Raw genomic sequence first — 21,839 nt, 5'->3', positions numbered from 1 at the left:
GAACGCTACCACTTTCGCTGGGTTGGATCAGGGTGTGTCTCTTAAGTCCAGCGAGTCTGTGTGCACTGTTCCCCGGTCCAGTTTCCCAGCGGTCACTGCGGGACGTCAGCCAGTGTAGTATTCCAACAAGCGTTGGGGATCCTAGACAAGGCATCCGCGTTACCGTGGTCGACTCCCCTGCGATGCTCAATGCTAACATTGTAGCGTTGGAGCGCCAGAGCCCAGCGCGTAAGCTTTGCACTTTGGGGCACGCTGCTCGTAAGAAATGAGAGCGGATTGTGGTCAGTGATGACAGTCACGGCGGCGGCAAACACCCACGTCTCAAACTTTTTTAGTGCCCAGATTACCCCGAATGCCTCCCTTTCGATTGCAGCCCATCGCATCTGCGAGGGTGTAAATTTGTGACTGGCGAAGGCTATCGGCGTCTCAGTGCCGTTGTCAGAAAGCTGCGCCAAACAGGCACCAGCTGCTACTGCCGACGCGTCTGTGAAAAGCAGATACGGCTTCCGTGGGTCCGGAGTGGTCAGTGCAACCGCCTCGCATAGAGCTTTTTTCAGGGCTTTGAAGGCTCTGTCGGCGTCATCTGGCCATGGTATTTTATTCGGCACGCCCTTGCCCGTTAGGCGTGTTAGTGGCAGAGCGATTTCTGCAAAATTCGGAACATAGCTACGGTAGTAGCCACATAGCCCTAGGCAGCTCCTCAATTCTTTCTTGGTCTTAGGGACTTGAATGCCTTCAATAGCCTCAATTTTCTCCTTGGCTGGGCCATGCTGGCCTGAACCGACAACATGCCCCAGGTAGCGGATTGAGGGCAGCGCTATTTGGCAGTTTTCCCAGCTAGCATGCAGGCCCACCTCCTCCAAAGTGGAAAACACACGGTGCAGATGACGGATGTGCGATTCGAGCGATGGGCTGAACACGGCGATATCGTCTAGATAGGCGCAAGCGTATTCTTCCTGCCCGGCTAGTAACTGGTTCATGTTCCTTTGGAAGGTAGCCGCCGCGTTCTTAAGACCGAAAGGCATTACCCGCCAGGCAAATTGACCTAGGTGCGAGATGAAGGCGGTCGGAAGCTGAGAATCCTCAGCGAGCGGCACCTGCCAATAGCCGCGCCTGAGGTCCAGAAGGGTTATGAACCTCGCGGCTCCGACTCGCATGATCAGCTCCTGGGGGAAACCCATAGGAAATGCGTCCGTCTCGGTCACCGCATTCAGCGCTCGATAGTCTATGCAAAGACGTACCGACCCGCCCTTTTTCGGAACACACACGATCGGGTGTGCAAAAGGGCTTTTGCATGGGTAGATGAGGCCTTGTTCGAGGAGTTCATCAATCTGCCTCGTTACTTCGTCTTTTAAAGCCTCTGGGATCCTATAAGGGTGCCCTCGCTTTGGATTTGCCCCCTCCGCGAGTTTTATGCTGTGCTCGCCCACGCGTGCGATAGATGGTTCGTTCCGAAACAATGCCTGGTGCTGCTCGAACGTGGCGTGCACCAGCGCCGCGGCATCCCTGTCTAAGTGGCTTGTTCTATCAGGCTTAAAAACTACACAGTCCTCCAGGAGGTTCTGTGCGCGCGGGGTGTATTCGACTTCTCCGAAGTCGCAATCGTCATGAAATATGACGCTCACCGAACCCACCTTGCCGACGTAGGGGCGTAGCTTATTTGCATGTACTAGCATGCGGCGACCGTCACTCATCTGTACGTAGTACGAGTGCTCGCGGTACCTTTTTGTCACCACCCCCGGCCCCAGCCACTTTGGGCACATTTTCCCTGGCCTCTTTTCGTCGAAGACGAGGACCGCCTCGCCTTCGCGAAAGATTTTCACCATTGCATGCTTGTTGTAGTGTGACGAGTACGCCTCCTGCTGTTTTCTAGTCGTTAGCTCTGCGGTGTCGGCCGCGATCTCGAGCTGTGCTTTCAGCTTCTTCAGGTACTCGGCCGGGGCGCTCGCCAGTTCCCCGGATACTTCAATATCTCCCGCCCAGCTTTGCTTTAGGATACCTAGTGGTCCTACTGGGTCTCGGCCGTAAAGCATTCGGAAGGGCGACACGCCAGTGGTGTCGTGCGGCACCTCTCGATAGGCCCAAAGAAGAAAAGGGATGAACTTGTCCCAGTTTTTCGGTTCCTTTTCAATTACGTGTGAGAGCATGGTCTTAAAGACTCTGTTCCACCTCTCCACCGAGCCATTGCTTTCCGGATGATTTGGGGCGGAAAAGCGTGGGGTACAGCCGAGCCTTCCAAGAAATTGCTTCGTAAGTGCGGCTGTAAAATTGGTGCCGCAGTCTGAGCACACTACCTCGGGAACACCCGTCCGGCTAAACACCGAAAGCAGCGCATCGCAGGTTGCCCTGGCGGACAAAGACCTAAGGCAGACTACTTCTGGCCAACGCGTGCACAGATCTATTATGCAAAGCGCGTATCTATGTCCTCGGCCAGACGATGGCTCGATCGGACCTATGACATCTATGTTCACTTTCTGGAAAGGAAACTTCGGGCGAGTGAGAGGCGTTATCGGTACCCTATCAGTTCGCCGGTGGTCTGAACGCACTTGACAGCCATGGCAGCTGTCACAGTGATTGCGAATATCCGACTCCATGCCCGGCCAGTAGAAACTGTACTTGAGGCGAGCTTTAGTCTTGCGAAAGCCCAGGTGTCCCCCCCAATAGGACTCATGTGCTAGGCTTAGTGCGGCCTCGCGCCGTAATCTTGGCAGCACTAGCTGCTGTACCCCCTGGCCTAGCACCTGGTCTTTATGATACAAAACTCCGTCTACGACTGACATGCCCGCCTTTCCCTGCTTAGCGTTCTGCCAGGCCTCACGCAGTGTCTCGTCCTCACGCTGCTCAACCCGAAACATCTGTGCTCCGCCAAGCTCAGCCGTGCTATCCGTCTGTGATTGCTCTCCTTCATTTCTGTCAAGGGTCCGCTCGGGCAGGATTTCGTCCTCGAACGTCAAAACTGACTCGGCACCCGCGTCTGGCCCTGATTCATCCGGTCTGTCTTCACCCGGCGGCGACAGAGTTCCAACCGCCTGCACGAGACCCTCGCTGTCCGATTTGCGCGTGTCGTGCAGCTGTTCCCATGCGTCTGCCGAGATTAGGCAATCGGTGTGCGTGAGCTTGTCGGTGAGCGCACACGTCACCGGTGTCGCATCATCCACATTTTCAATTAAGGAAGCACCACGATACAGCTTCAACGGAACAACTGCCAGCTTCGCCTCTACTTTTTCTCCGAAGGCGGAGATGAGATCGATTGTCCCATTTGGGGATACAAACTCCTCAGGTACAAGGCTTTCGCGCACTACGGTGATATCTGCGCCGGTGTCCAAAATGGCGCTGAAAACTGCCTCCCGACAGCTGATTTTAACGTCCCTGAGAGTTGGACGCCTGGTCTCCGAGGCATGGGTGGACACGCGTGCCGTTAACCTATCCTCGCGCGGCGGACGCTCTCGCTTGTCAGCTGGGTTCTCACGATCAAATGGGCAGTTCGCAACAACGTGCCGCCAGCTTCCGCATCGGAAACAGCCACCCGATCGCGATTCCTTTCTCTTTTCTCCTCCTGGCCTGACTGCAGCCCTTACGTCTCCTCGTTCTGCCCCAGGCTTCTGAGCAGGTGGGGCCTCAGACCTCGGTTTTGGCCGGTTATCAAAACCCTTAAAGCTGTCGGCTTTCCTCTGTGCGCTTCCCTTCCCGGCGGCTTCCTCGTACGTCTGTAGCAATGCGGCTATATCATCCGCGTTCAGCCATTTCTCACCCTCGCGCAGCTTGACATATTTCCGTGCTTCTTCTGATAGCCCCTCTTTGAGCTGGTCGGCGACCAGAAGCTTCAGAAGTCCGTCAAAAGTCGACACGCCCCGAGACTTTAAATAAAAATTTAAGTAACTCTGGACACGTGTGACAAAACCCTTCCAAGTTTCTTCGCGCCTCTTGGTGGCCCCTGAAAACCGCCTTTGGTACTCTGCGGCTGAAAGTTTTAACTCGTCTAGGACCACCGTCTTCAACTTATCGTAGTCCCTGTGCTGTTCTGCGGTGAACCGAGTCGATAGGTAGGTCACCCGCTCGGCCAGCACCGGGAACACAAGCTGCGCCCAGTGTTCCTTCAGAACGTTGTAAGCCCTGAGCGAGCATTCCACTGATTCGAACCAGACGGGCACTTCACCGTCTGCAGGCAATTTGGGGAACGCGCCGGCGAGTAGCTTAGCGTACTGTCTCAACCGTTCGTCTTCGGAAGGCGCAGCATTCTGGCTTCGAGCACGAATGATTTGCATTTCAAGCTCTAAGGCTTTTATCTTTTTTTCGTACAATTCCAGCTCTTTATCAATGTTTTGGCTACGCCGTGGCCTCGACACCTCATTGCTGCCCTTGTCACCACCGTCCCCACTGTCACCACTGTCACTATCGCTGTTAATTGTGGATGCCTTGTCAGGGTTAAGATGCCCAAATCGGGTTATCATTAACTACGCCCGCCGTAGTCAAACAGTGACCGTCAAGAAAAAGGAACCAGGGAACTCACTCGGAGCTGCTCGCAGTGTCCTCTTTTCGGGCAAGAATGAAGTCGACCACCTAAGGAGCCGATTGAAGCCGCTAGCTGCTGCCGTTGCTCGGGGATGCCACTTGGCGTCCGCTGAAGGTCGTGTCTGCTTCAATTTCCCAATTGCCGCCGCTGAAGGCCTTGTCTTCGGCGTTTCACGCCCGATGCTCCTCGCACCTTCGTACCCTTAGCCTGTCGTCCACTCGGTATCTCGCCTTGGATACCGAACTTCGTCCTCTCCTGGGAGCCGCTGCAGTGCACCAGTACTGTCGACTGCGCCAGTAAAGTTGTGCCGGTGGTGTTGGTCCGGTGGTTTCCAGCAACTGGATGCACCGCTTGAAGGGCTTCTCGATGAAGTGACTTCAAGGCGAAGCGATTCACGGAGAAACGAAGAACTTTTATACAGGCTATTTACAGATGGGTACAAGATTCAGTACGGTCGAACTATCCGCGGCCGGCCTAGCCGACCGCCTTCACAGAGGCGAGGGACAACACGTCCCAACAGTCGAACTGGCGCGCCTTGCACCAGCTCTCAACGGCCGCTACTCCGCGCTCGGCCCGACCGAGCGCCGGACAGCCACGAGTAGCTAGAGCCCAAAGCCCTCGGGCGCGGGTCTCCTCAAGAGTCCACTACGATTTTTCCCGCGGCCCTTTCCACACGCAAAAATAAACAGTGCTACAGCTTCCCGCCTGACATCAGTTTTAACGAATAAGAAAGCTCAGAACTGATGTCAGCGCCTTTTTCCTCACCCCGAAATTCCTCCCTACTTGGCTGCGCAATCCTCCGCCAAGTGGAGCGGAGGCGCGCCAGACGTGTGGGGCCAACGGAAACTTTCAGCTCCTAACCGTGCTGGCCTAGTATACCGCCCGTCGCGTAACGCGACGAAACCGAGACCGTTCTCGCTTGTTTATGGCCGGCGGCTTCTCCCCCCCGGGAGGCAGGATTCCGGGAAGATGGGGGACAGGAGCCCAAGGTCGATGTCGGCAGAGAGCCCCGCCATCTGGAGTGGCAAGGGAAAACGCAAGAACGAACGGGGAGACCAACCGAAGAGCATGGGCGTTCGAGCCGCTCCTCCCCTTCCAACGGCACGCACTAAAACAAAACAAACAAAACGAAACAAAACGGGGCGCGCAGCCTAGTCCACTCTCCTCTCGCGGAATGTTCGTAAAACATGTACAAAAAGAGGCGGCAGCGTGCCGAACCCTACAAGGGGGTTTGAAGTTGGGTGAAGCGATGGTTAAGATTATGTTCCAAGAGCTCCATCATCTTGGTAAGCATAGCGTCCATGCGCTGCTCAAGTTTTTCGGTGAGGGTGGCGGCAAGGTGATTGAATCTGGCCTCGAGGCGTGCGTCTAGCTCTTTTAGTTTGTGGTCAAATTTGGCTTCGAGTGCTGCTAATTTAGCGTCTATTTCTAAGGACACGGGAGGGGGTGTGGCGTCTGTGGTGCGTTGTTTCTTTGCGGGAGGGGTGCTCGAAGTGTCTGTGGATGATGGGGTCGAGTTAATGACAGCGGGTGCGGGTTTAGGGGGAATGGAGGGGGCGGGGTGCTTAGGAGGGAGGAAAGGCGGCTTACCTCTTCACGCAAAGCCTTGAGTTCCTGGTCTCTCGGATCTGCCTGGGAGGACTGGGGTGGTGGGGGATGACGGGTAGCCTTGCCAGAAACACATGGACCAGTGCACAGTATGTGTGGTGTGGTGTGTTGAACACTAGACCCATTTCAAGATTTTGAGTAGTACCATCTACAACCAATGTGTTATATCCGCAAACATTTCATGCTTACTCTACTCTCGGTTTCGGGAGAGGCAGATTTTTTTCTGAAGCCTTCGCGTAAACTGTACAGCCGCAGCCAATGGGAAGTTTTAATCCTGGACAAACTAGCCAAGGACCGCACAAGAATATCAGATGAAAGAAAAGAGGTCGCTGTATGCCACAGAAAGCTCGCTGTTTGCCGTGCTTCGGAAGCGATTGCCGCATGTGCGTTCATGCCCACGACGGTACAGATTAGTTCGGCATGATAATAATTTCACGTAAACAAATTTCTAAACTTTTCCGCAGTACATGAATTGGCCAACCAAACCACATTTCAACCGCCAGTCTTTGAGTCCACGCCGTCCGTAATCCGTTTATTCTCAATTGGTACGGCCTGAGAAAAGTTGTAATTTCATTCCTAATTTGTCCGCCTTGAGTTAAGTTCTCGTTGGTCAATGTCAACGTAACAAACGGTAAATTGCTAATCTGAGTAATATGCCGAAAGGTGCACGCTTCGTGTGCTCTGGAGCATTCTAAACGCTTACAACAGAAGTGGTTCTCTAAGAAACACATATCATTGTCACGTTTATTGTGCAGACGAGGGTAGGGAAGTGAGGGGATCGTTCCGGCATACATATTAAGGAAGCCAGCAGTCATCGAAACGAATTAAACCATGTGAGAATGTTTTCTTTATTTGTGGTGTTGATAAGTTAGAAATTAATAGTGCACTCACTTCATCAACTACTCCATAAGAAACGAGAACCAACTACATGCCACGAGTGGGGTCCGAACCGACGACCTGCGTATGTCGCGTGCGGTGCTCCACCAAGCGAGCTAAGGCGACGGCTGTCCAATCTTCTATGTGTTCCCCCCCCCCCCCCCCCCCCCAAACTGGAAGATTTACAGTTAATAATTCCTTTTGGCTATGCAGGAATTATAAATAAATGAATACTGAAATTTTTGGTTTTTGTGGGGTTTAACGTCCCAAAGCGACTAAGGCTATGAGAGACGTACTGAGATCGTAGGTTCGGATACCCCGCCGCGGTGGCTCAGTGGTTACGGCGCTCGGCTGCTGACCCGAAAGACGCGGGTTCGATCCCGGCTGCGGCGACTGAATTTCGATGGAGGCGAAAGTCTAGAGGCCCGTGTACTGTGCGATGTCAGTGCACGTTGAAGAACCCCAGGTGGTCGAAATTTCCGGAGCCCTTCACTACGGCGTCTCTCATAGCCTGAGTCGCTTTGGGGCGTTAAACTCCAATAAACCAAACCAAACCGTAGGTTCGCATTCCACTGACTGGAGGTCATATTTTCCTGTTTTTAATTTCCAGTTTTAACATGAGCACGCTACTAATTTTTTAATTATCAACATCGTAAAAGTAAAACCATTCCAATGTGCCTTCACCGGTGCTGATGACTGCTGTCTTCCTTAAAATGTACCCTCACGGTCAGTTCTGTGTGTGTGTGAGAGAGAGAGAGAGAGAAACTTTATTTACACAGGAATTCGGGGCACGCCCCAGGGTCCCTGCACGACCCCACTGCACTCAAGTGTTTATGTTACTGAGGTCCATAACACTGGCAGCCCGGCCGGTGGCGATGGTCTGCACGGCCGGGTCCTCCGAGCGCAGCAGGGTCTCCCAGTCCTGCCCCGCGGGGGAGGGCCCGCCGGGCAGAGGGAAAGGATGTGGAACTTCAGCGAGCGCTGACATAACATAGCACGTGGGCAACGTTACTAGAACCAACGAGTTAGTTCTAGTAACGTTGCACGTGGGCGCCTTTTGCGTTTCGCCTTCATCGAAACGGGCCCGCCTTCAAACAGCGGCGACGATAGTAGACCGCTACGCCCGCCGCTGCGGTCTTCAATGTTCCCCTCAAAAATCGGAATTTGTGCACCTCCGCCCCTCACAGAAGTGCACAACTAAAATATCTCTCTCTCTTGAGAGTGGTCCCATACGCGAAAGTGATGAGATACGGGTGCTCGGACTCTACATCCACAAACACAGGCGGCCAGACACTACATTGGCCAAACTCCGTAAGGTGGGGGACCAGGTGGGCCGCATGGTCCGCCGGGTTTCCAACAAACGCGGAGGGTTACGAAGTAAGGATGCCTTGCGGCTGGCAAACGCCTTCGTAACTAGTCGAATTCTCTATTCGACTCCTTATCTCCACCTACGGAAACAAGAGGAGGACGCCCTTGAGGTCATCCTTCGCAAAATTGTTAAACGTGCCCTTGACCTCCCCATCACTACTTCAAACAGCCGGCTTATGGCTCTTGGGGTGGTGAATACTTTCCGGGAACTCCGGGAGGCGCACCTTACAAACCAGTACACGCGCTTGTCGCTAACGGAGTCGGGTCGCCGCCTTCTTGCTCGACTCCATATCCAACACATCCCTCCAATGGAAGACAGGTTTCGCATCCCGGAACTGTGGAGACGTGCCCTCCACGTGCGGCCTCTTCCAGCAAACATGTCACATGAAGACCATAATGGTCGGCGCCTGGCACGAGCGGAAGCGCTAGCCCGATATTATGGCAACAAAACAGGTGTATACTACGTGGACGCCTCCGGCCCTCACCACGGGGGATGGTACACGGCCGCGGTAGTTCACAACAACAACACAGTTAACGGCCTAACTTTCAGAGCCCGCAGTGCAACACAAGCAGAAGAGGTCGCGATTGCTCTCGCGGGCTCACATTCCAATTCAAAATACATAATCACCGACTCGCGAGGGGCCTGTCGGAACGTCGAAAAAGGCTGCACTCCCTTCCTAGCCTATCGAATATACCAAAATTGCATACGGGATACGGACCCCGCACACCGTTACCTCATATGGGCCCCTGCTCATCAGGGTTTGGCAGGAAACGAGGCAGCAGACGCAGCCGCCCGCGCGCTCTCTCACCGGGCTGTTTTCTCCTCCCCGTCCGATCAGGAACCCGATTTTAATCCGGTCTATACATTCAAAGATATTACAACATATTATCAAAATTGTCATCGCCTTTACCCTAGCCCATGTAAAGGCCTGAAGAAGGCGGATGAGCGGCTCCTTCTCCGCCTTTTCACCAATACATTGCTGTGCCCGGCAGCGCTAAAACATTTTAACCCCTCCTATAGCGGCAGCTGCCCCCACTGTAGTGCAGTGTCTTCTGACACTTATCACATGGTGTGGGCCTGTCCCTCCAACCCCGCTATTCCCCCCATCCCCAACCCAACCCGGGAGGACTGGGAGGCGACCCTGCTCGGCTGCCACGACTTACAGGCCCAACAAGCCTTAGTCGGGCGCGCCCGGGCGGCGGCAACCGCCACTGGGGTCCCATACTAGGGACCTCCACCTAGTGTTTGTAAGGATCGGTCCCTTACGGGCTGATCCAAACATACCTCCTGCTCATTCGTAATAAATGTTTTCACCACCACGACCACAGCGGCCGCATTTCAATTTACGACACAAGTATGAAACTGCGTGTGCTTAACTTGCAATGTTTGACTACTTTTGTGATAAAAAATAAATTGATATATAAACTTAGCTTGAAGATTAACGCAGGGAGTGGTGTGTAGAGAGAATTTATTTAGAAAGTTCTCGACTGCTCACCAGCTCAGAAGAAAAGTTAGCTCCTTTTATTAATCATTCAGTGCATAATTGATCGTCGCGTGTAGTGGCACGAGTTGTACAGTGCGATGGAGGGGCGGTAGAATGCTCGAACTGTCAAGTGGTGTACTCGATTTCATATCAATATTGGGAAAAAATATAGCCGCAGTTGGGAAGGCTCATGGTAGGGAATAAAAAATGGCTGAGGCTTAGCTAAGGTTAAGCCTAGTCAGATGCGAAACATATTGGTGGCTAGGCTTGGTAATACATGGCTTTCCTTGGTTGAATACTTGGTCATTTTAATACAACCACTAGAAGCCTTCGTCGTGGGGGAAGACAACGGCATGGCTACAGCGGAACGCCGACTAACCCCGAGACGCGCGTTGGGTGAGCGCCTGGATTGCCATGAAGCCGCGTCTGCCTGCCCGGTGGAGCGAGCGTTTCACCTACACCGAGTGTGAACGCGCGTTCGAAATGCGCGGGAATGCCGCTCGAGGACATTCCGGCGTCTGTGCGATGGCATCGTTCTCCCTCTCCCAGCGCGTGGCGGCGATTTGTCGTGACGTCATATGTCACGTGGTATGTCACGTGGTGTGACGTCACTGTACCACGTGGTCTGCACGGCGTGCAACCACAGCGACGGCGCGAGGTGGACCCCCGTCTTCCTCTGTCGTGACGTCATGTGTCACGTGGTATGTCACGTGGTGTGACGTCACTGTACCACGTGGTGTGCACGGCGCGTAACCACGGCGAAGGGCTGTAGTGTACCTCTAGTAATATGCTTCGCATAAAAGATGTGGTGTTAATGCGGCGACAGTCAAGTGCGAAGCGTCAATGATAGCCAGTAAATTGAACTGCCGTTCACGCCGATGCTTCCGAGCAGCGTCCCGAGAGAGAGAGAGAGAGAGAGAGAGAGAAAACTTTATTTACTCAGGAATTCGGGGCGCGTCCCAGGGTCCCCGCACGACCCCACTGCACTCAAGTGTTTATGTTCCTAAGGTCCACAACACTGGTAGCCCGGCCGGTGGCGATGGTCTGCACGGCCGGGTCCTCCGAGCGCAGCAGGGTCTTCCAGTCCTCCCAGGTCTTGAGGTTCTCTAGGTCCCGCGGGGGAGGGTCCGCCGGGCAGAAGGAAAGGATGTGGAGGGATGAAGCGAAGGGTTCTGGTCATAGGGCACATGCGGGAGTGGGAAAGGATAGATGATAGTGGGCTAGGTTAAGGGGTGAGGGGAGAGTGTGTGTCTGTAGTCTGCTTCAGAGAGTTGCGTGTTTGTTATCTAGGGAGGGGTGGGGCGGGGGGGTAGAGCTGGCGTGAGGCTCTGTATGCCTGCGTCAGTTCGCTGAATGAGTGCGTGCGCTCCTTCATCAATCCCCGATCCGAGGTCACCTGTGACGTACACAGCGTATTAAGAACAATTCCAGGCAATGTAAAATTTCTTTGCAGTTGACCTTTAAGACTAATAACGAGTCGGTAGAGCAGTGTTCTCCAGAAATGGCGAAAAAAATTAGGAGTCACTTTGGCGACTAAAGTGGTGCAAGGCGAAAGCCTTAGTACAGCATTCTGTCACGAATGTGGTTGTGAATGATGGTTCAAGTGCTGCCAGCGAATGACGCGTCCATTGGCTGTCTGCGTGTGTTACTGATGTGTGGTTAACATGTTAAGCTTCGCCTGTAAGAGTGGAACGCGACAGCGTCTTGCAACGCTGCCAGGGAGTCCACAGAACGCCATCGCCAATTCGGCTGTACGCCTTGCTGGACGGTAAATTTATTTTTTGAGGAAAGGAAATGTGCCTCTCTCGCATATCTGGGTGGACACCTGCACCTCGCCGTAAGGGAAAGGGGGAAGATGGGAGGGAACGAAGACGCCGTATTAGCTAGACGCGCCTTTGTTCATTCCAAACCATTCAGCTGGCATTACGGAGTGGCTAGCGTGCTCGTATCGCACTCCGGAGACCCTGGTTCGATTCCCCAACTCGACCAATTTCGTTCTCGGTTTTATTGATTTATGCGGTCTAACTAGAAAGGTTAATTAGGCTATTTCATATTTATATTATTGTATTTCTATCCATCGTGTTCTGTCATTCACCTGTCAATTGTTGGAACTGTCTAGGATGTTCGACACAACGTATAAGAAACGAGCAACGTCGAACTGTGTGGGGAAGTGCGTGGTGGTGGAGCGACCGTGGTTTCGTACTTATCTGTTTTTTTCCGCGGACGCTGTTGTCGCTGCGGCGCGCGTTTCTCTTTTCTTTTCCTCTTTCTTCTGACCTCTTCATTCTGCTCTATATTAATTAGGCTAATTGATTAATTAACCAATTAACTAAACTCAGTCCAACTTAGTAGGAGCATCACTATACGATCCCTTTGATTGGTTCCATGGTTACTAGCCAAAGTACAATTGGCCCCATTTGAAATTCGCGCACTGTGACGTCACGAGCATTTCGACCAATTGAAAAGCGTGACATTTTCTGTCGACAACTCCTGCTTACAACGATGAGGCATTAAAGGCTTCCGCCTTAAAACATTGCTTTGAGGAAAGGAAATTGCGCAGTAACTCCTCGGTGGTCACATCAACCGCGCCGTGAGGGAAGTGATGGAAAGTAACTGAAAGAAGAAACAGAGAAAGTGGTTCGACCACCAGCAGAAGTTCAACGAGCGCTGACATAACATAGCACGTGGGAGAGAGAGAGAGAGAGAGAGAGAGAGAGAAACTTTATTATAAGAGGAATTCGGGGACGCCCCAGGGTCCCCGCACGACCCCACTGCACTCAAGTGTTTACGTTCCTGAGGTCCATAACAGTGGCAGCCGGGTTGGTGGCGATGGTCGCCTTTTGAGTTTCGCCTTCATCGAAACGGGCCCGCCGCATCCGGGTTCAAGAGCGGATACTGCGTCTCAGTAGCTAATCACTCGGATTCGAATCCAGCCACAGCGGCCGCATTTCAATTTACGACACAAGCATGAAACTGCGTGTGTTAAACTTGCAATGTTTGACTACTTTTCTGATTAAAAAATAAATTTATATATAAACTTAGCTTGAAGATTAACGCAGGGAGTGGCGTGTAGAGAGAATTTATTTAGCAAGTGCTCGATGGCTCACCAATTCAGAAGAAAAGTTAGCTCCTTTAATTAATCACTCATTGCTTAATTGATCGTCGCGTGTAGTGGCACGAGTTGTACAGTGTGCTGGAGCGGCGGTCGAATGCTCGAACTGTCGAGTGCAGTGAGCACGCTATTGTTACCTATTGTTGTTGTTATGGGCACGCAATTGTTACCTGTTGTGCCGCCGTCTCGCCGCTCACCTATGCGCCGGGTTCAGTGGGCGCGTTTAGCGTCGACACCTCTCCCAGATCATCTACGTGACTTTGTCTGGAAACTTGGCTGGGCAGTGCTCCCTACTTGTGATCGGTTAGAACGGTGGGGTGTGTTACGCTCCAGTACCTGTCCGAATTGCCCGCTCTCGGAATCTAATCGCCACGCTACAGTCACCTGCGTGGTAGTGCGTGTCTTTTGGCGCGCGGTTCATGCGGGATTTCGTGGGCAGGGCATTTCGTGCTTCGTCTCCCGCGGCCGCTTCCCCAGCGGCCGTTTCGCTCGCCTGTTAATAGTTGCAGGTCTTTTTAGTTTATGGCGCAGTCGATGCGCCGCGGTCGCTAGTGGCTTTCGACGCCGCGCTGTGTGGCCAATTCTCGGCCGTCTCCGACGGGAGCTGATCAGTTTTTTGTCCGAGGAACTCTTTTTCTTGGGTGAGGAAGAGTTTCTCCGACAGTGGTCATGCCCATTTATTTCTGTAAATAACGGTCGTATTGTCTTGGTCTTTAGGCCAAACTGGCGCTAAAGTATCCTTTTCAATGTTTCAATGTCCAGTTATTGCCTTTTCGCTCTTCTGACAATCGGTATATATGCATTCCTATTTTACATCGACCATTCCTGTTAGTTACTTAGAAATGTTTATGGTACCTCTTTAATTGGCTCTCCTTACATGTGTCATGTGTTCTTGTAAATATGAATGTATCTTGTAACCTTGGCATGTGTACATATGTAAATAAAATTTTTTCTAAACACTCCATTTCGTATATAAACATTGAAAAAAATTACCGACGATTACGTTACTTCCTAATGAGAAATTTGAGCGCAGCAAATAGGCTGTTTCACCTTTTCGATAGATTGAGGCAAAGAAATCGAGCAACACATGTATGCGCTATCACAGAATTTTTTTTTTATTTTTCACACGTATTCGCAATTTCGGCTCGGGCGGTGCACATATACAGATCCGCCGCCACCGATCTGGCTCTCTGATTGCCACCGCACAGGGGTTGCATTGGAGGAGGAGCGAAGAAAGGAATTAAGTTCGAGCCGGCGCTTTGACAACCGGAGACTCGCAGGAAGGGGGGGGAGGGGGGCGGCGTGTACACCCAGCGGCAAACGATGGGGGCAGAAGCGCGCGCAGCAAGCGGACAACACGATAAAGGGAGGAGGGAAGAGATAGCAGCGACTGACTGATGCCGCTGACGCCGATAGTGAGTCAACCCCAGCTGCGGATGAAAGGGGGGCGGAGCTGGTTACGAGGCCGACGCCGACGACAACGCCGACGACGACGCGAAACCCAGGAACGGACGCCAAAGAGCTGCGCTCTAAAAAAGGAGATAGTCGCTGCTGGCAAGGCAAACTCATGGCAGAGAATAAAGATGTCTGGTGTTAATGCCGCGACAGTCAAATATGAAGCGTCAACGAGAGCCAGTTAATTGCTCGGCCGCTTACGCCGGTGCTTCCGAGCAGCGTCCCGAGCAAGTGCTGGTTCAGCCTTGTCAACGCGTCGCGTGTTCGCTGGCTTCGGGCCTCCCTCGAATAAACCTTCGCTTCGAAGTGTTCGCCAGTGTATTAAGGCGACAGCCTTTAATGCCTCATATTGTCGTTAGCAGACGCGTCGGCAGGAATGTCGGCAGCCGTGTCTACAGACGCGTCGGCAGATTTGTCCTCCTTTCGGCGTCACTGCTTAAAAAGAAACTTCGCCGAGGGTGGGAATCGAACCAGGGCCTTTGGCATCTGAAGAGGAGACGCTGCCACTCCGCCAAGAAGGCTCTAGGTTCCAGCATGAATAAAGGCGCATCTAGTGAATGCATAGGTTTCATAAGTAAAATAAAAGGAGTAAAGTGAAGGAAAAGAAAAATAAAAACAAGAAAACGAGCAAAAATAAAAAAATGAAAAATGAAAATGTACATAAAAACAAACAGTGCGCCAGGAAAGAGAGAGAAAAAAACTTTATTACAACAGTAATTCGGGGCACGCCCCAGGGTCCCCGCACGACCCCACTGCACTCAAGTGTTTATGTTCCTGAGGTCCATAACACTGGCAGCCCTGCCGGAGGCGATGGTCTGCACGGCCGGGTCCTCTGAGCGCAGCAGGGTCTCCCAGTCCTCCCAGGTCTTGAGGTTCTCTAGGTCCCGCGGGGTAGGGTCCGCCGGGCAGAGGGAAAGGATGTGGAGGGAAGAAGCGAAGGGTTCTGGGCATAGGGTGCATGCCGGAGTCGGGAAGGAAACGCTTTCGCCTTACAGCACTTTAGAGAGCCAAAGTGCCTCCTGAATTTTTTCTGACCATGCGTCACACCCGTGGACAGGTCGCACGAAGCGCGAAGCACACGCTACGTGAACGGCGGGGTCACGTGATATTGCGGTATATGCGCACACCTCACTAATATGCCGAAGGCAAGGTACGAGGCACGTATCCGTGGCTGCTTACAACATTCCCCCCCCCCCTCCTTCTGACAGTGTTTTTTTTTTTTGACGATGCTTTGCCCTGACTTATGCTTCACCTCACCTGCAGGCCGCGGAGGGCCCATTTCGATGGAGGTAAAACGCAAGATGTCCGTCTACTCTGGGATGTCAGTGCACGCTGAAAATCCCCATGTGGTCGATATTATTCCGAAGTCCTCTACTACGGGGCCTCTTTCTTTCTTCCTTCTTTCACTCCCTCCTTTATGTCTTCCCTTACTGCGCGGTTCGGGTGTCCACAGAGATATGTGAGACAGTTACCGCGTCATTTCTTTTCCTCAAAACGAATTTTGCAATTTCTTCACTACAGTAATGGTGGCAATACCGAAGGGCTAAATTTGGACCTCACCTGCAAACGGGTCATTTGCTTGTTTATTCTAGCATTTCTTGGCTAGTTTTGTTTTCCGGAGTCGCTCGCGCTGCGGTCTTGTTTGACGAATCTCACCAGTTGGTGCTTAGCTTGCTCTTGACTTCCACGCAGTTCTTCATTGAAGCCTATACGAACGGGAAGCCTGGCGTGATAGCTGTCGACGACTTCACCTACAGCTTCAACCCTTGCCGTTGACTGCTCCATCGTTCATAACGAGGTAAGCGGGTGTCCTCGGTTCTTGCCTGACTCCTTCTGTCGTAGTACATTGCTAGTTCTGACCAGTAGCCGGCTTGATACAGTTTGTCGCCTCAACACCTACCGAATAGACACTAAGAAAGTCATTTATACAAGGTGTTTCACCTAATATTTCACAATTGCTAAAAATTCCGTTTTTCAGGTAGAAGAGCGCTTTTCCGGCACACCATTGTGAGCGGTGTAGCACCTCAGAATACAGCTAAGACCTGCTAACTAGCAAGTCAGTTGACTAATATTGAATAGTAAACTTTTTAACTATTACTGCTGGGCTCTTTAATTACTTAGAGCCGTGTAGCCAACCGCAAATAATATCCATATCAGTCCTTAAAATTTCGAAAACACGGTTACCCTCCGTATTGTGGCGCAAATTTTGGCTGCCTGATTCGCCAGAATACATACGCCTTCGAGAACCTTGCATGCAAAGCAACTTCTCCAGTGCACGTAACTCGTTGAAATAATCCAAATTTGTTGGGACACAGCGCTGACGGTAGCCGACTTTTAGTAGTTCTAATAACTGATATTGGCCAAATATTTAGGGGAATCCCTCAAGGTGGAGTAGATTTATAATAAAGGTGTAATTACTCATTCACATCCACCCGAGCGCAGCCTTACGGCTACAAAGGAAAGCTATAGAAACTTCGCAGTTAAAAATTCGTCCTGGTCCGGGGTTCGAACCCGGGACCACCGCTACACCGGAGCAGTCGCTCTACCAACTGAGCTAACCGGGACGGCAGGCTTATGGTAGGGCGAGAGGGCGCTCTGATCCTACCACAAGCTTACCGTCCCGGTTAGCTCAATTGGTAGAGCGACTGCTCCGGTGAAGCGGTGGTCCCGGGTTCGAACCCCGGACCAGGAGGAATTTTCCTTTAACTACGAAGTTTCTGAGAAAGCTGTATAGCTTTCCTTTGTAGCCGTATGGCTGCGCTCGGGTGGATGTGAATGAGTAATTACTCCCATATTAAAAACTGATATGGTTATTACAGCGCGCTACAGCCTCAAAATAAAGGAGCCTAAAAGTAATAGTTAAAAAGTTGACATTTCAGAATTGATTAACCGGCCTTCTAGTTAGCACGTCTTAGCTGTATTCTGATGTACTACACAGCTGGCAATGCTATACCGAAAAAAGCGCTATTCTAAGTCAAAAAGCCTACTTTTAGAAATCGTGGAGTCTTGGGTGAAACACCCTGTATAAGCTCATCATCATCACCATCATCATCAGCCTGACTACGCCCACTGCAGGGCAACGGCCTCTCCCATGTCTCTCCAATTAACCCTGTCCTTCGCCAGTTGCAGCCACCGTATCTCCACAAACTTCTTAATCTCACCCTGTATAGGCTGCTGCATGGCAAAATTTCGATGTGAAACCGACGTCGTCAGTAGAGTATGCGTTCAATTTCCTTTGCCTCTGTCTAGTAATGCATTTCTCCGTCTACGTGTGAACCTTTGAAATATCGATCCGCATCTTTCTGTGCATCCAGTCCGTGCATTCATCTATATAAACTCTCGAACTTAAACGCTGTCGTCGCTCATTTTGTCCTGGCTTGTATTCTTTCTTATTTTTCAGATTGTTTTCATCTAGGTTTCGTGTGGAAGTCTGGGGCGCGTGGCGGTGCAACCGAATGTCGCTCAATCCTGACCTTCTGCAGCAACGCGGAGACGCGTTCTCATGTTGTTTTGTTTTGTTTCAGTATTCGTTCACATATGTAGATTTGTGTTCCCTTGTAAATAATATCGAAGGTGTGCGTGTGTGTACATAAAATAAACTGTGTTCATTTTCTACCATCCATCCGTTTCATCGCTGAGCCTTCAGCTTTGCTCGAGCTGAAGTGTAGCAACGGTGGAGCTTCAGGCTACCATGAGCAAAATGTTATTATGAGGGGTACTAAATAAAATATTTTCTGAATTCATTTACGGGCTACGCTGAGGAACTTTTCTGGACGACGTGCGGAGAGAACGGAAGCTTTCGGCGAGGGTATGGAAATTTCTTCACATAAAAATCCATCTTCGGTATTGACATTTCAGGAATGTGTACACCTCTAATATCGAAATAAAAGTGTTATTAAAAAGTCTCGTGGAAACCAACACGCGCTGGCTCGCGCCGGAGATCGCCCAGGCTACTCTAACGTTGTGTTCAGAAAAAAAAATGGTTTGTGTTGATTTGTGAAAGAAAACAACGTTAGTTTATTGCGCAATGGAACGTAGCGTTTTGTTGTGCTCGCATTCACCTGGTGCAGTGAAAGATTTTGAGGCAGGATAATATGCGTGCCCATGTGCTCGTGTTGTACTGAATCTGCGATCAGGATTTCGTCATGCTAATGGGAGCTCTGGGTTGTGCGATCAAGATTGCTACTCCCGAACAACCTCACGGTCGCGGAGAGTGGTTTCGGACAGACAAGCATCGGCGAATTCTTACGTTGGTCTTGTTGTTGCTGGCGCATTAAAGGGGAACTGGTTTTAGAAGTCTACAGGTTTCAAGGAGTCGAACCTGTGAAACTTGCACGTGAAGCACGCGAAGTGCTTTTCGGCTATCATTCCAAATGATGACGTAATTCACGATTAAAATCGAGACGGCCTTGAGGCTTCTCCGCAGCGCACAGTTCCAAGTGGGGGCCACATGATTGTCATCGACATTACAGGTACATTTCCAATGCATAAATACTTGCTTTGAAGGGAAGAAAATTGGCGCCACCGAAGGCAATGCCCGCCGAGCGCTGTTTGGCAGCATAGAACGAAGCACGGCACGGTGTGGTTTACGTCAGCGGAATTTAAAATTTTCCTTCAGTGACGTCACATCGAGCTTCTCTCCATTCCTGTGGTGCTGTGAGGAGGAACCTAAAATTTAAGTCTATTCTCTTACTCTTTTATATGCAGGCGCAAAAACACTTGGCATGCTTCACCTGCAGCTTATATAGATTTGAATCCTTTAAAATCGCGGAATTTTCAAACAGTGGTGCAGTTGGCCTTTCAAGCTTTTAAACATCCCCTCTGCTACTGTTTTTAGAATGTGAACAGGGCATCACTGCTTGTTTTTACAGTGCCATTAAGGCCGCCGCGGTGGCTGAGTGGTTATGGTGCTCGGCTGCTGACCCGAAAGACGCGGGTTCGAACCCAGCCGCGGCGGTCGAATTTCTTTGGAGGAAAAATTCTAGAGGCCCGTGTACTGTGCGATGTCAGCGCATGTTAAAAAACCCCAGGTGGTCGAAATTTCCGGAGCCCTTCACTACGGCCGTCCCTCATAGCCTAAGTTGCTTCGGGACGTTAAACCCCAATAAACCCAACCAAACCCAATAAGCCAACCAAGAAGCGAGCGATTCAGGATAGCAGTATTTTCCATCAATGTTGGCGCTTCTCTCGTTTACGACGCAGGCATCAAAACGCATGTGTCAACCTTAGAATGCACGGCTACTTTCCATATAAAAATGACGACCTAAATTATTAGCTTTGTAGGGCGTAAGCTGCTCGAAGATTCTCAGACAAGACGAGACGTCTGTGCAGTTCAACCGTTTATTCTCTGAGTGTCGTAACGGAGCTGTCGCGCGCCCCGCCGCTGCAAGAGGGAAAAGGGAGGAGAAGGAAAGAGCGCGCCCGATGCGGGGGCGCGCGGAGTGCGGTCTGGTTAAAGCCGGTCTGGTTGGTCTGGATCCTTTCAAGGGACACCGCAGACTTCGGCAGCAGCAGCGTTCACCTCACGTTGCCGGAGGCGTAGGAAAGCACGCGTAAGTTGTGCCGGCGAGGGCTGGCGCCACGGCTGGCGCACTACAGCTTGAAGGTTAACGCAGAACCGGTTGTAGAGTTATTTTATTTACACTCGAGTCTCCCGCAGCTGAAAAGAAAAGATGCTTGCTTTAATTCATAAGCCAGTGCACTAATGAACGTTGCGTATAGCCGCATGAAGCGCAGAGCACAGGGTACCTGTGACCCTTCAACAGTTGTCCCTGTACGTCGATTTGTGTCATTACCGTGTTCATTTCCCAAGGGAATGTTAGGTATGAGAGTTCACAGTTTACAGGGGTTTAAGGTACACAAGCAACACAGGCTATGAGGGACGCCGTAGTGAGGGGCTCCGGAAATTCCGACCACTTGGGAAATTCCGTCCCTGCCGATGGCCCCGCTAGAATCACTTCTGCGAAAGCTACATCATCTAGCAGGGAAACATCCCCTACTCATCGGTGGGGACTTCAACAGTCAGCATACTGACTGGGGATACACAACCACTGCACATCGAGGTCGCAGGCTCTGGCTGCTCCTGCAGAACCTCCAACTCACTGTGCACAACACGTTTCAGACGCCTACGCGGATCGGCAACAGTGTCAGCATGGACACCAGTTCGGACCTGACGCTGAGCCGCTGCATCCGCGGCGTTACCTGGAACAGAACACAACATACACTGGACAGTGATCATTACATTATACAAATCACTGTCCCGTACAAACCACGCCGTCACGCAAATACAACACACAAACGGCTTTTTTTTTTTCAGGAGAAAGCGCGCTGCTCGCGCAGCTACTCAATGGGAGGGGTGACCGGTTTGCCCGGTCAAAAGTGCGGAGTCGGCCGGAGAGGGCGCTTTTCACTGGCGTCCGCAGCGCACCCCTGCGAAGCTGCGGTCCCCTATAGGATATGAGCGTAGTCGGCTCTTGGGCTGTCACACAAGCGGCAGGCCGGCGAGTACGTTCCGGGGTGGAGGAGGGCAAGACGTCCGGGGGCGAGAAAGGTGTGGGCCTGAAGGTGGCTCCACAAGCGTTGGAGGTGCTGAGAAAGAGATTTGTGCGGAGGCGGCAAAGTGAGACGAGAGAGGCGGTAATGTAAAATGATATCGTGGTACGTGATGAGCGCGTCGCGCGTATCCATATCCGGAGGGGGGGGGGGGGAGGAGGCTTGGTCTGTTGGTCAAATCGCGAGCGATATAATTAGCCGCCTCGTTGCCAGAATGGGCCGCATGAGCGGGCACCCAGATGATTTGGTTTGTTTGTTTGTTTGTTTATGGGGTTTAACGTCCCAAAGCGACTAAGGCTATGAGAGACGCCGTAGTGGAGGGCTCCGGAAATTTCGACCACCTGGGGTTCTTTAACGTGCACTGACATCGCACAGTACACGGGCCTCGAATTTCTCCTCCAAAGAAATTCAACCGCCGCGGCTGGGATCGAACCCGCGTCTTTCGGGACAGCAGCCGAGCACCATAGCCACTGAGCCACCGCGGCGGCTATTTGGATGGTGCGAGAGGGGATGGTGGCTGAACGTAGGACGCCGATGGCCGGCGGTGCCACCCGCCCAACCGCGTAGTTGTAGACCAAAGGCTAAAGGCTAAAAAAAGAAGGAATGATAGCAAACATTGCAGGAATAACGCACAAACTAGTGCGATGAAAAAGAAAAAAGTTCACTTGAGTGTCAGCTTGTTTTGAAGCGAAAAGCTTTACTACCCGCACCACAGCCGCACTTAGCGTGAGCCGTCGGAGCAAAGATTTGCCACAGCTGTGCATGCGCGAAACTGAGTGACGTCACACGCGGCACAAATAAAAAATAAATAAAAGACAGACAGTGCGCCAGGCAACACTCATATCTCGGTGGACAGCCGAAGGAAAATGAA

At 51.7% G+C, this 21,839-nt stretch overlaps 2 protein-coding genes across 6 annotated transcripts in view; one reads left to right on the top strand and one right to left on the bottom strand.

The window, feature by feature from the left end:
• Positions 1-18,036, top strand: part of LOC149336347 (uncharacterized) — a 63,180-nt gene extending 45,144 nt beyond the window's left edge. For all 5 annotated transcript variants that reach the window (XM_089552840.1, XM_089552839.1, XM_089552843.1 and 2 more), the window contains 2 exons: positions 16,109-16,214; positions 17,817-18,036. In XM_089552840.1, the coding sequence (XP_089408966.1) occupies positions 16,109-16,192 (84 nt within the window). In that variant the 3' untranslated portion in view covers positions 16,193-16,214; positions 17,817-18,036. The remainder of the gene's footprint in view (positions 1-16,108; positions 16,215-17,816) is intronic.
• On the bottom strand, positions 701-4,451 carry LOC149336348 (uncharacterized). Its single transcript, XM_089553608.1, has 4 exons — positions 2,547-4,451; positions 1,635-2,123; positions 1,029-1,166; positions 701-775 (listed from the first exon to the last, which is right to left on the bottom strand). Exons 1-4 carry the CDS (start codon positions 4,449-4,451, stop codon positions 701-703), a joined length of 2,607 nt encoding a protein of 868 aa, XP_089409734.1.
• Positions 18,037-21,839: the final 3,803 nt, after the last annotated feature.

Source organism: Amblyomma mixtum, chromosome 7, assembly GCF_055824585.1.
Source record: "Amblyomma mixtum isolate Tamu chromosome 7, ASM5582458v1, whole genome shotgun sequence".
Classification (NCBI taxonomy): Eukaryota; Metazoa; Arthropoda; class Arachnida; order Ixodida; family Ixodidae; genus Amblyomma; species Amblyomma mixtum.
The sequence above is the reverse complement of the archived record's forward strand: the minus strand, read 5'-3'. Positions and strand labels throughout refer to the sequence as shown.

Coding starts and splice junctions, on each gene's coding strand:
- LOC149336348 (XM_089553608.1), bottom strand. CDS start 4,451: ATGATAACCCGATTTGGGCATCTTAACCCTGACAAGGCATCCACAATT. Junction 1,167..1,634: donor TACGCCCCTACGTCGGCAAG/GTGGGTTCGGTG, acceptor GGTTTCCCCCAG/GAGCTGATCATGCGAGTCGG. Junction 776..1,028: donor TAGGTCAATTTGCCTGGCGG/GTAATGCCTTTC, acceptor TTGTCGGTTCAG/GCCAGCATGGCCCAGCCAAG.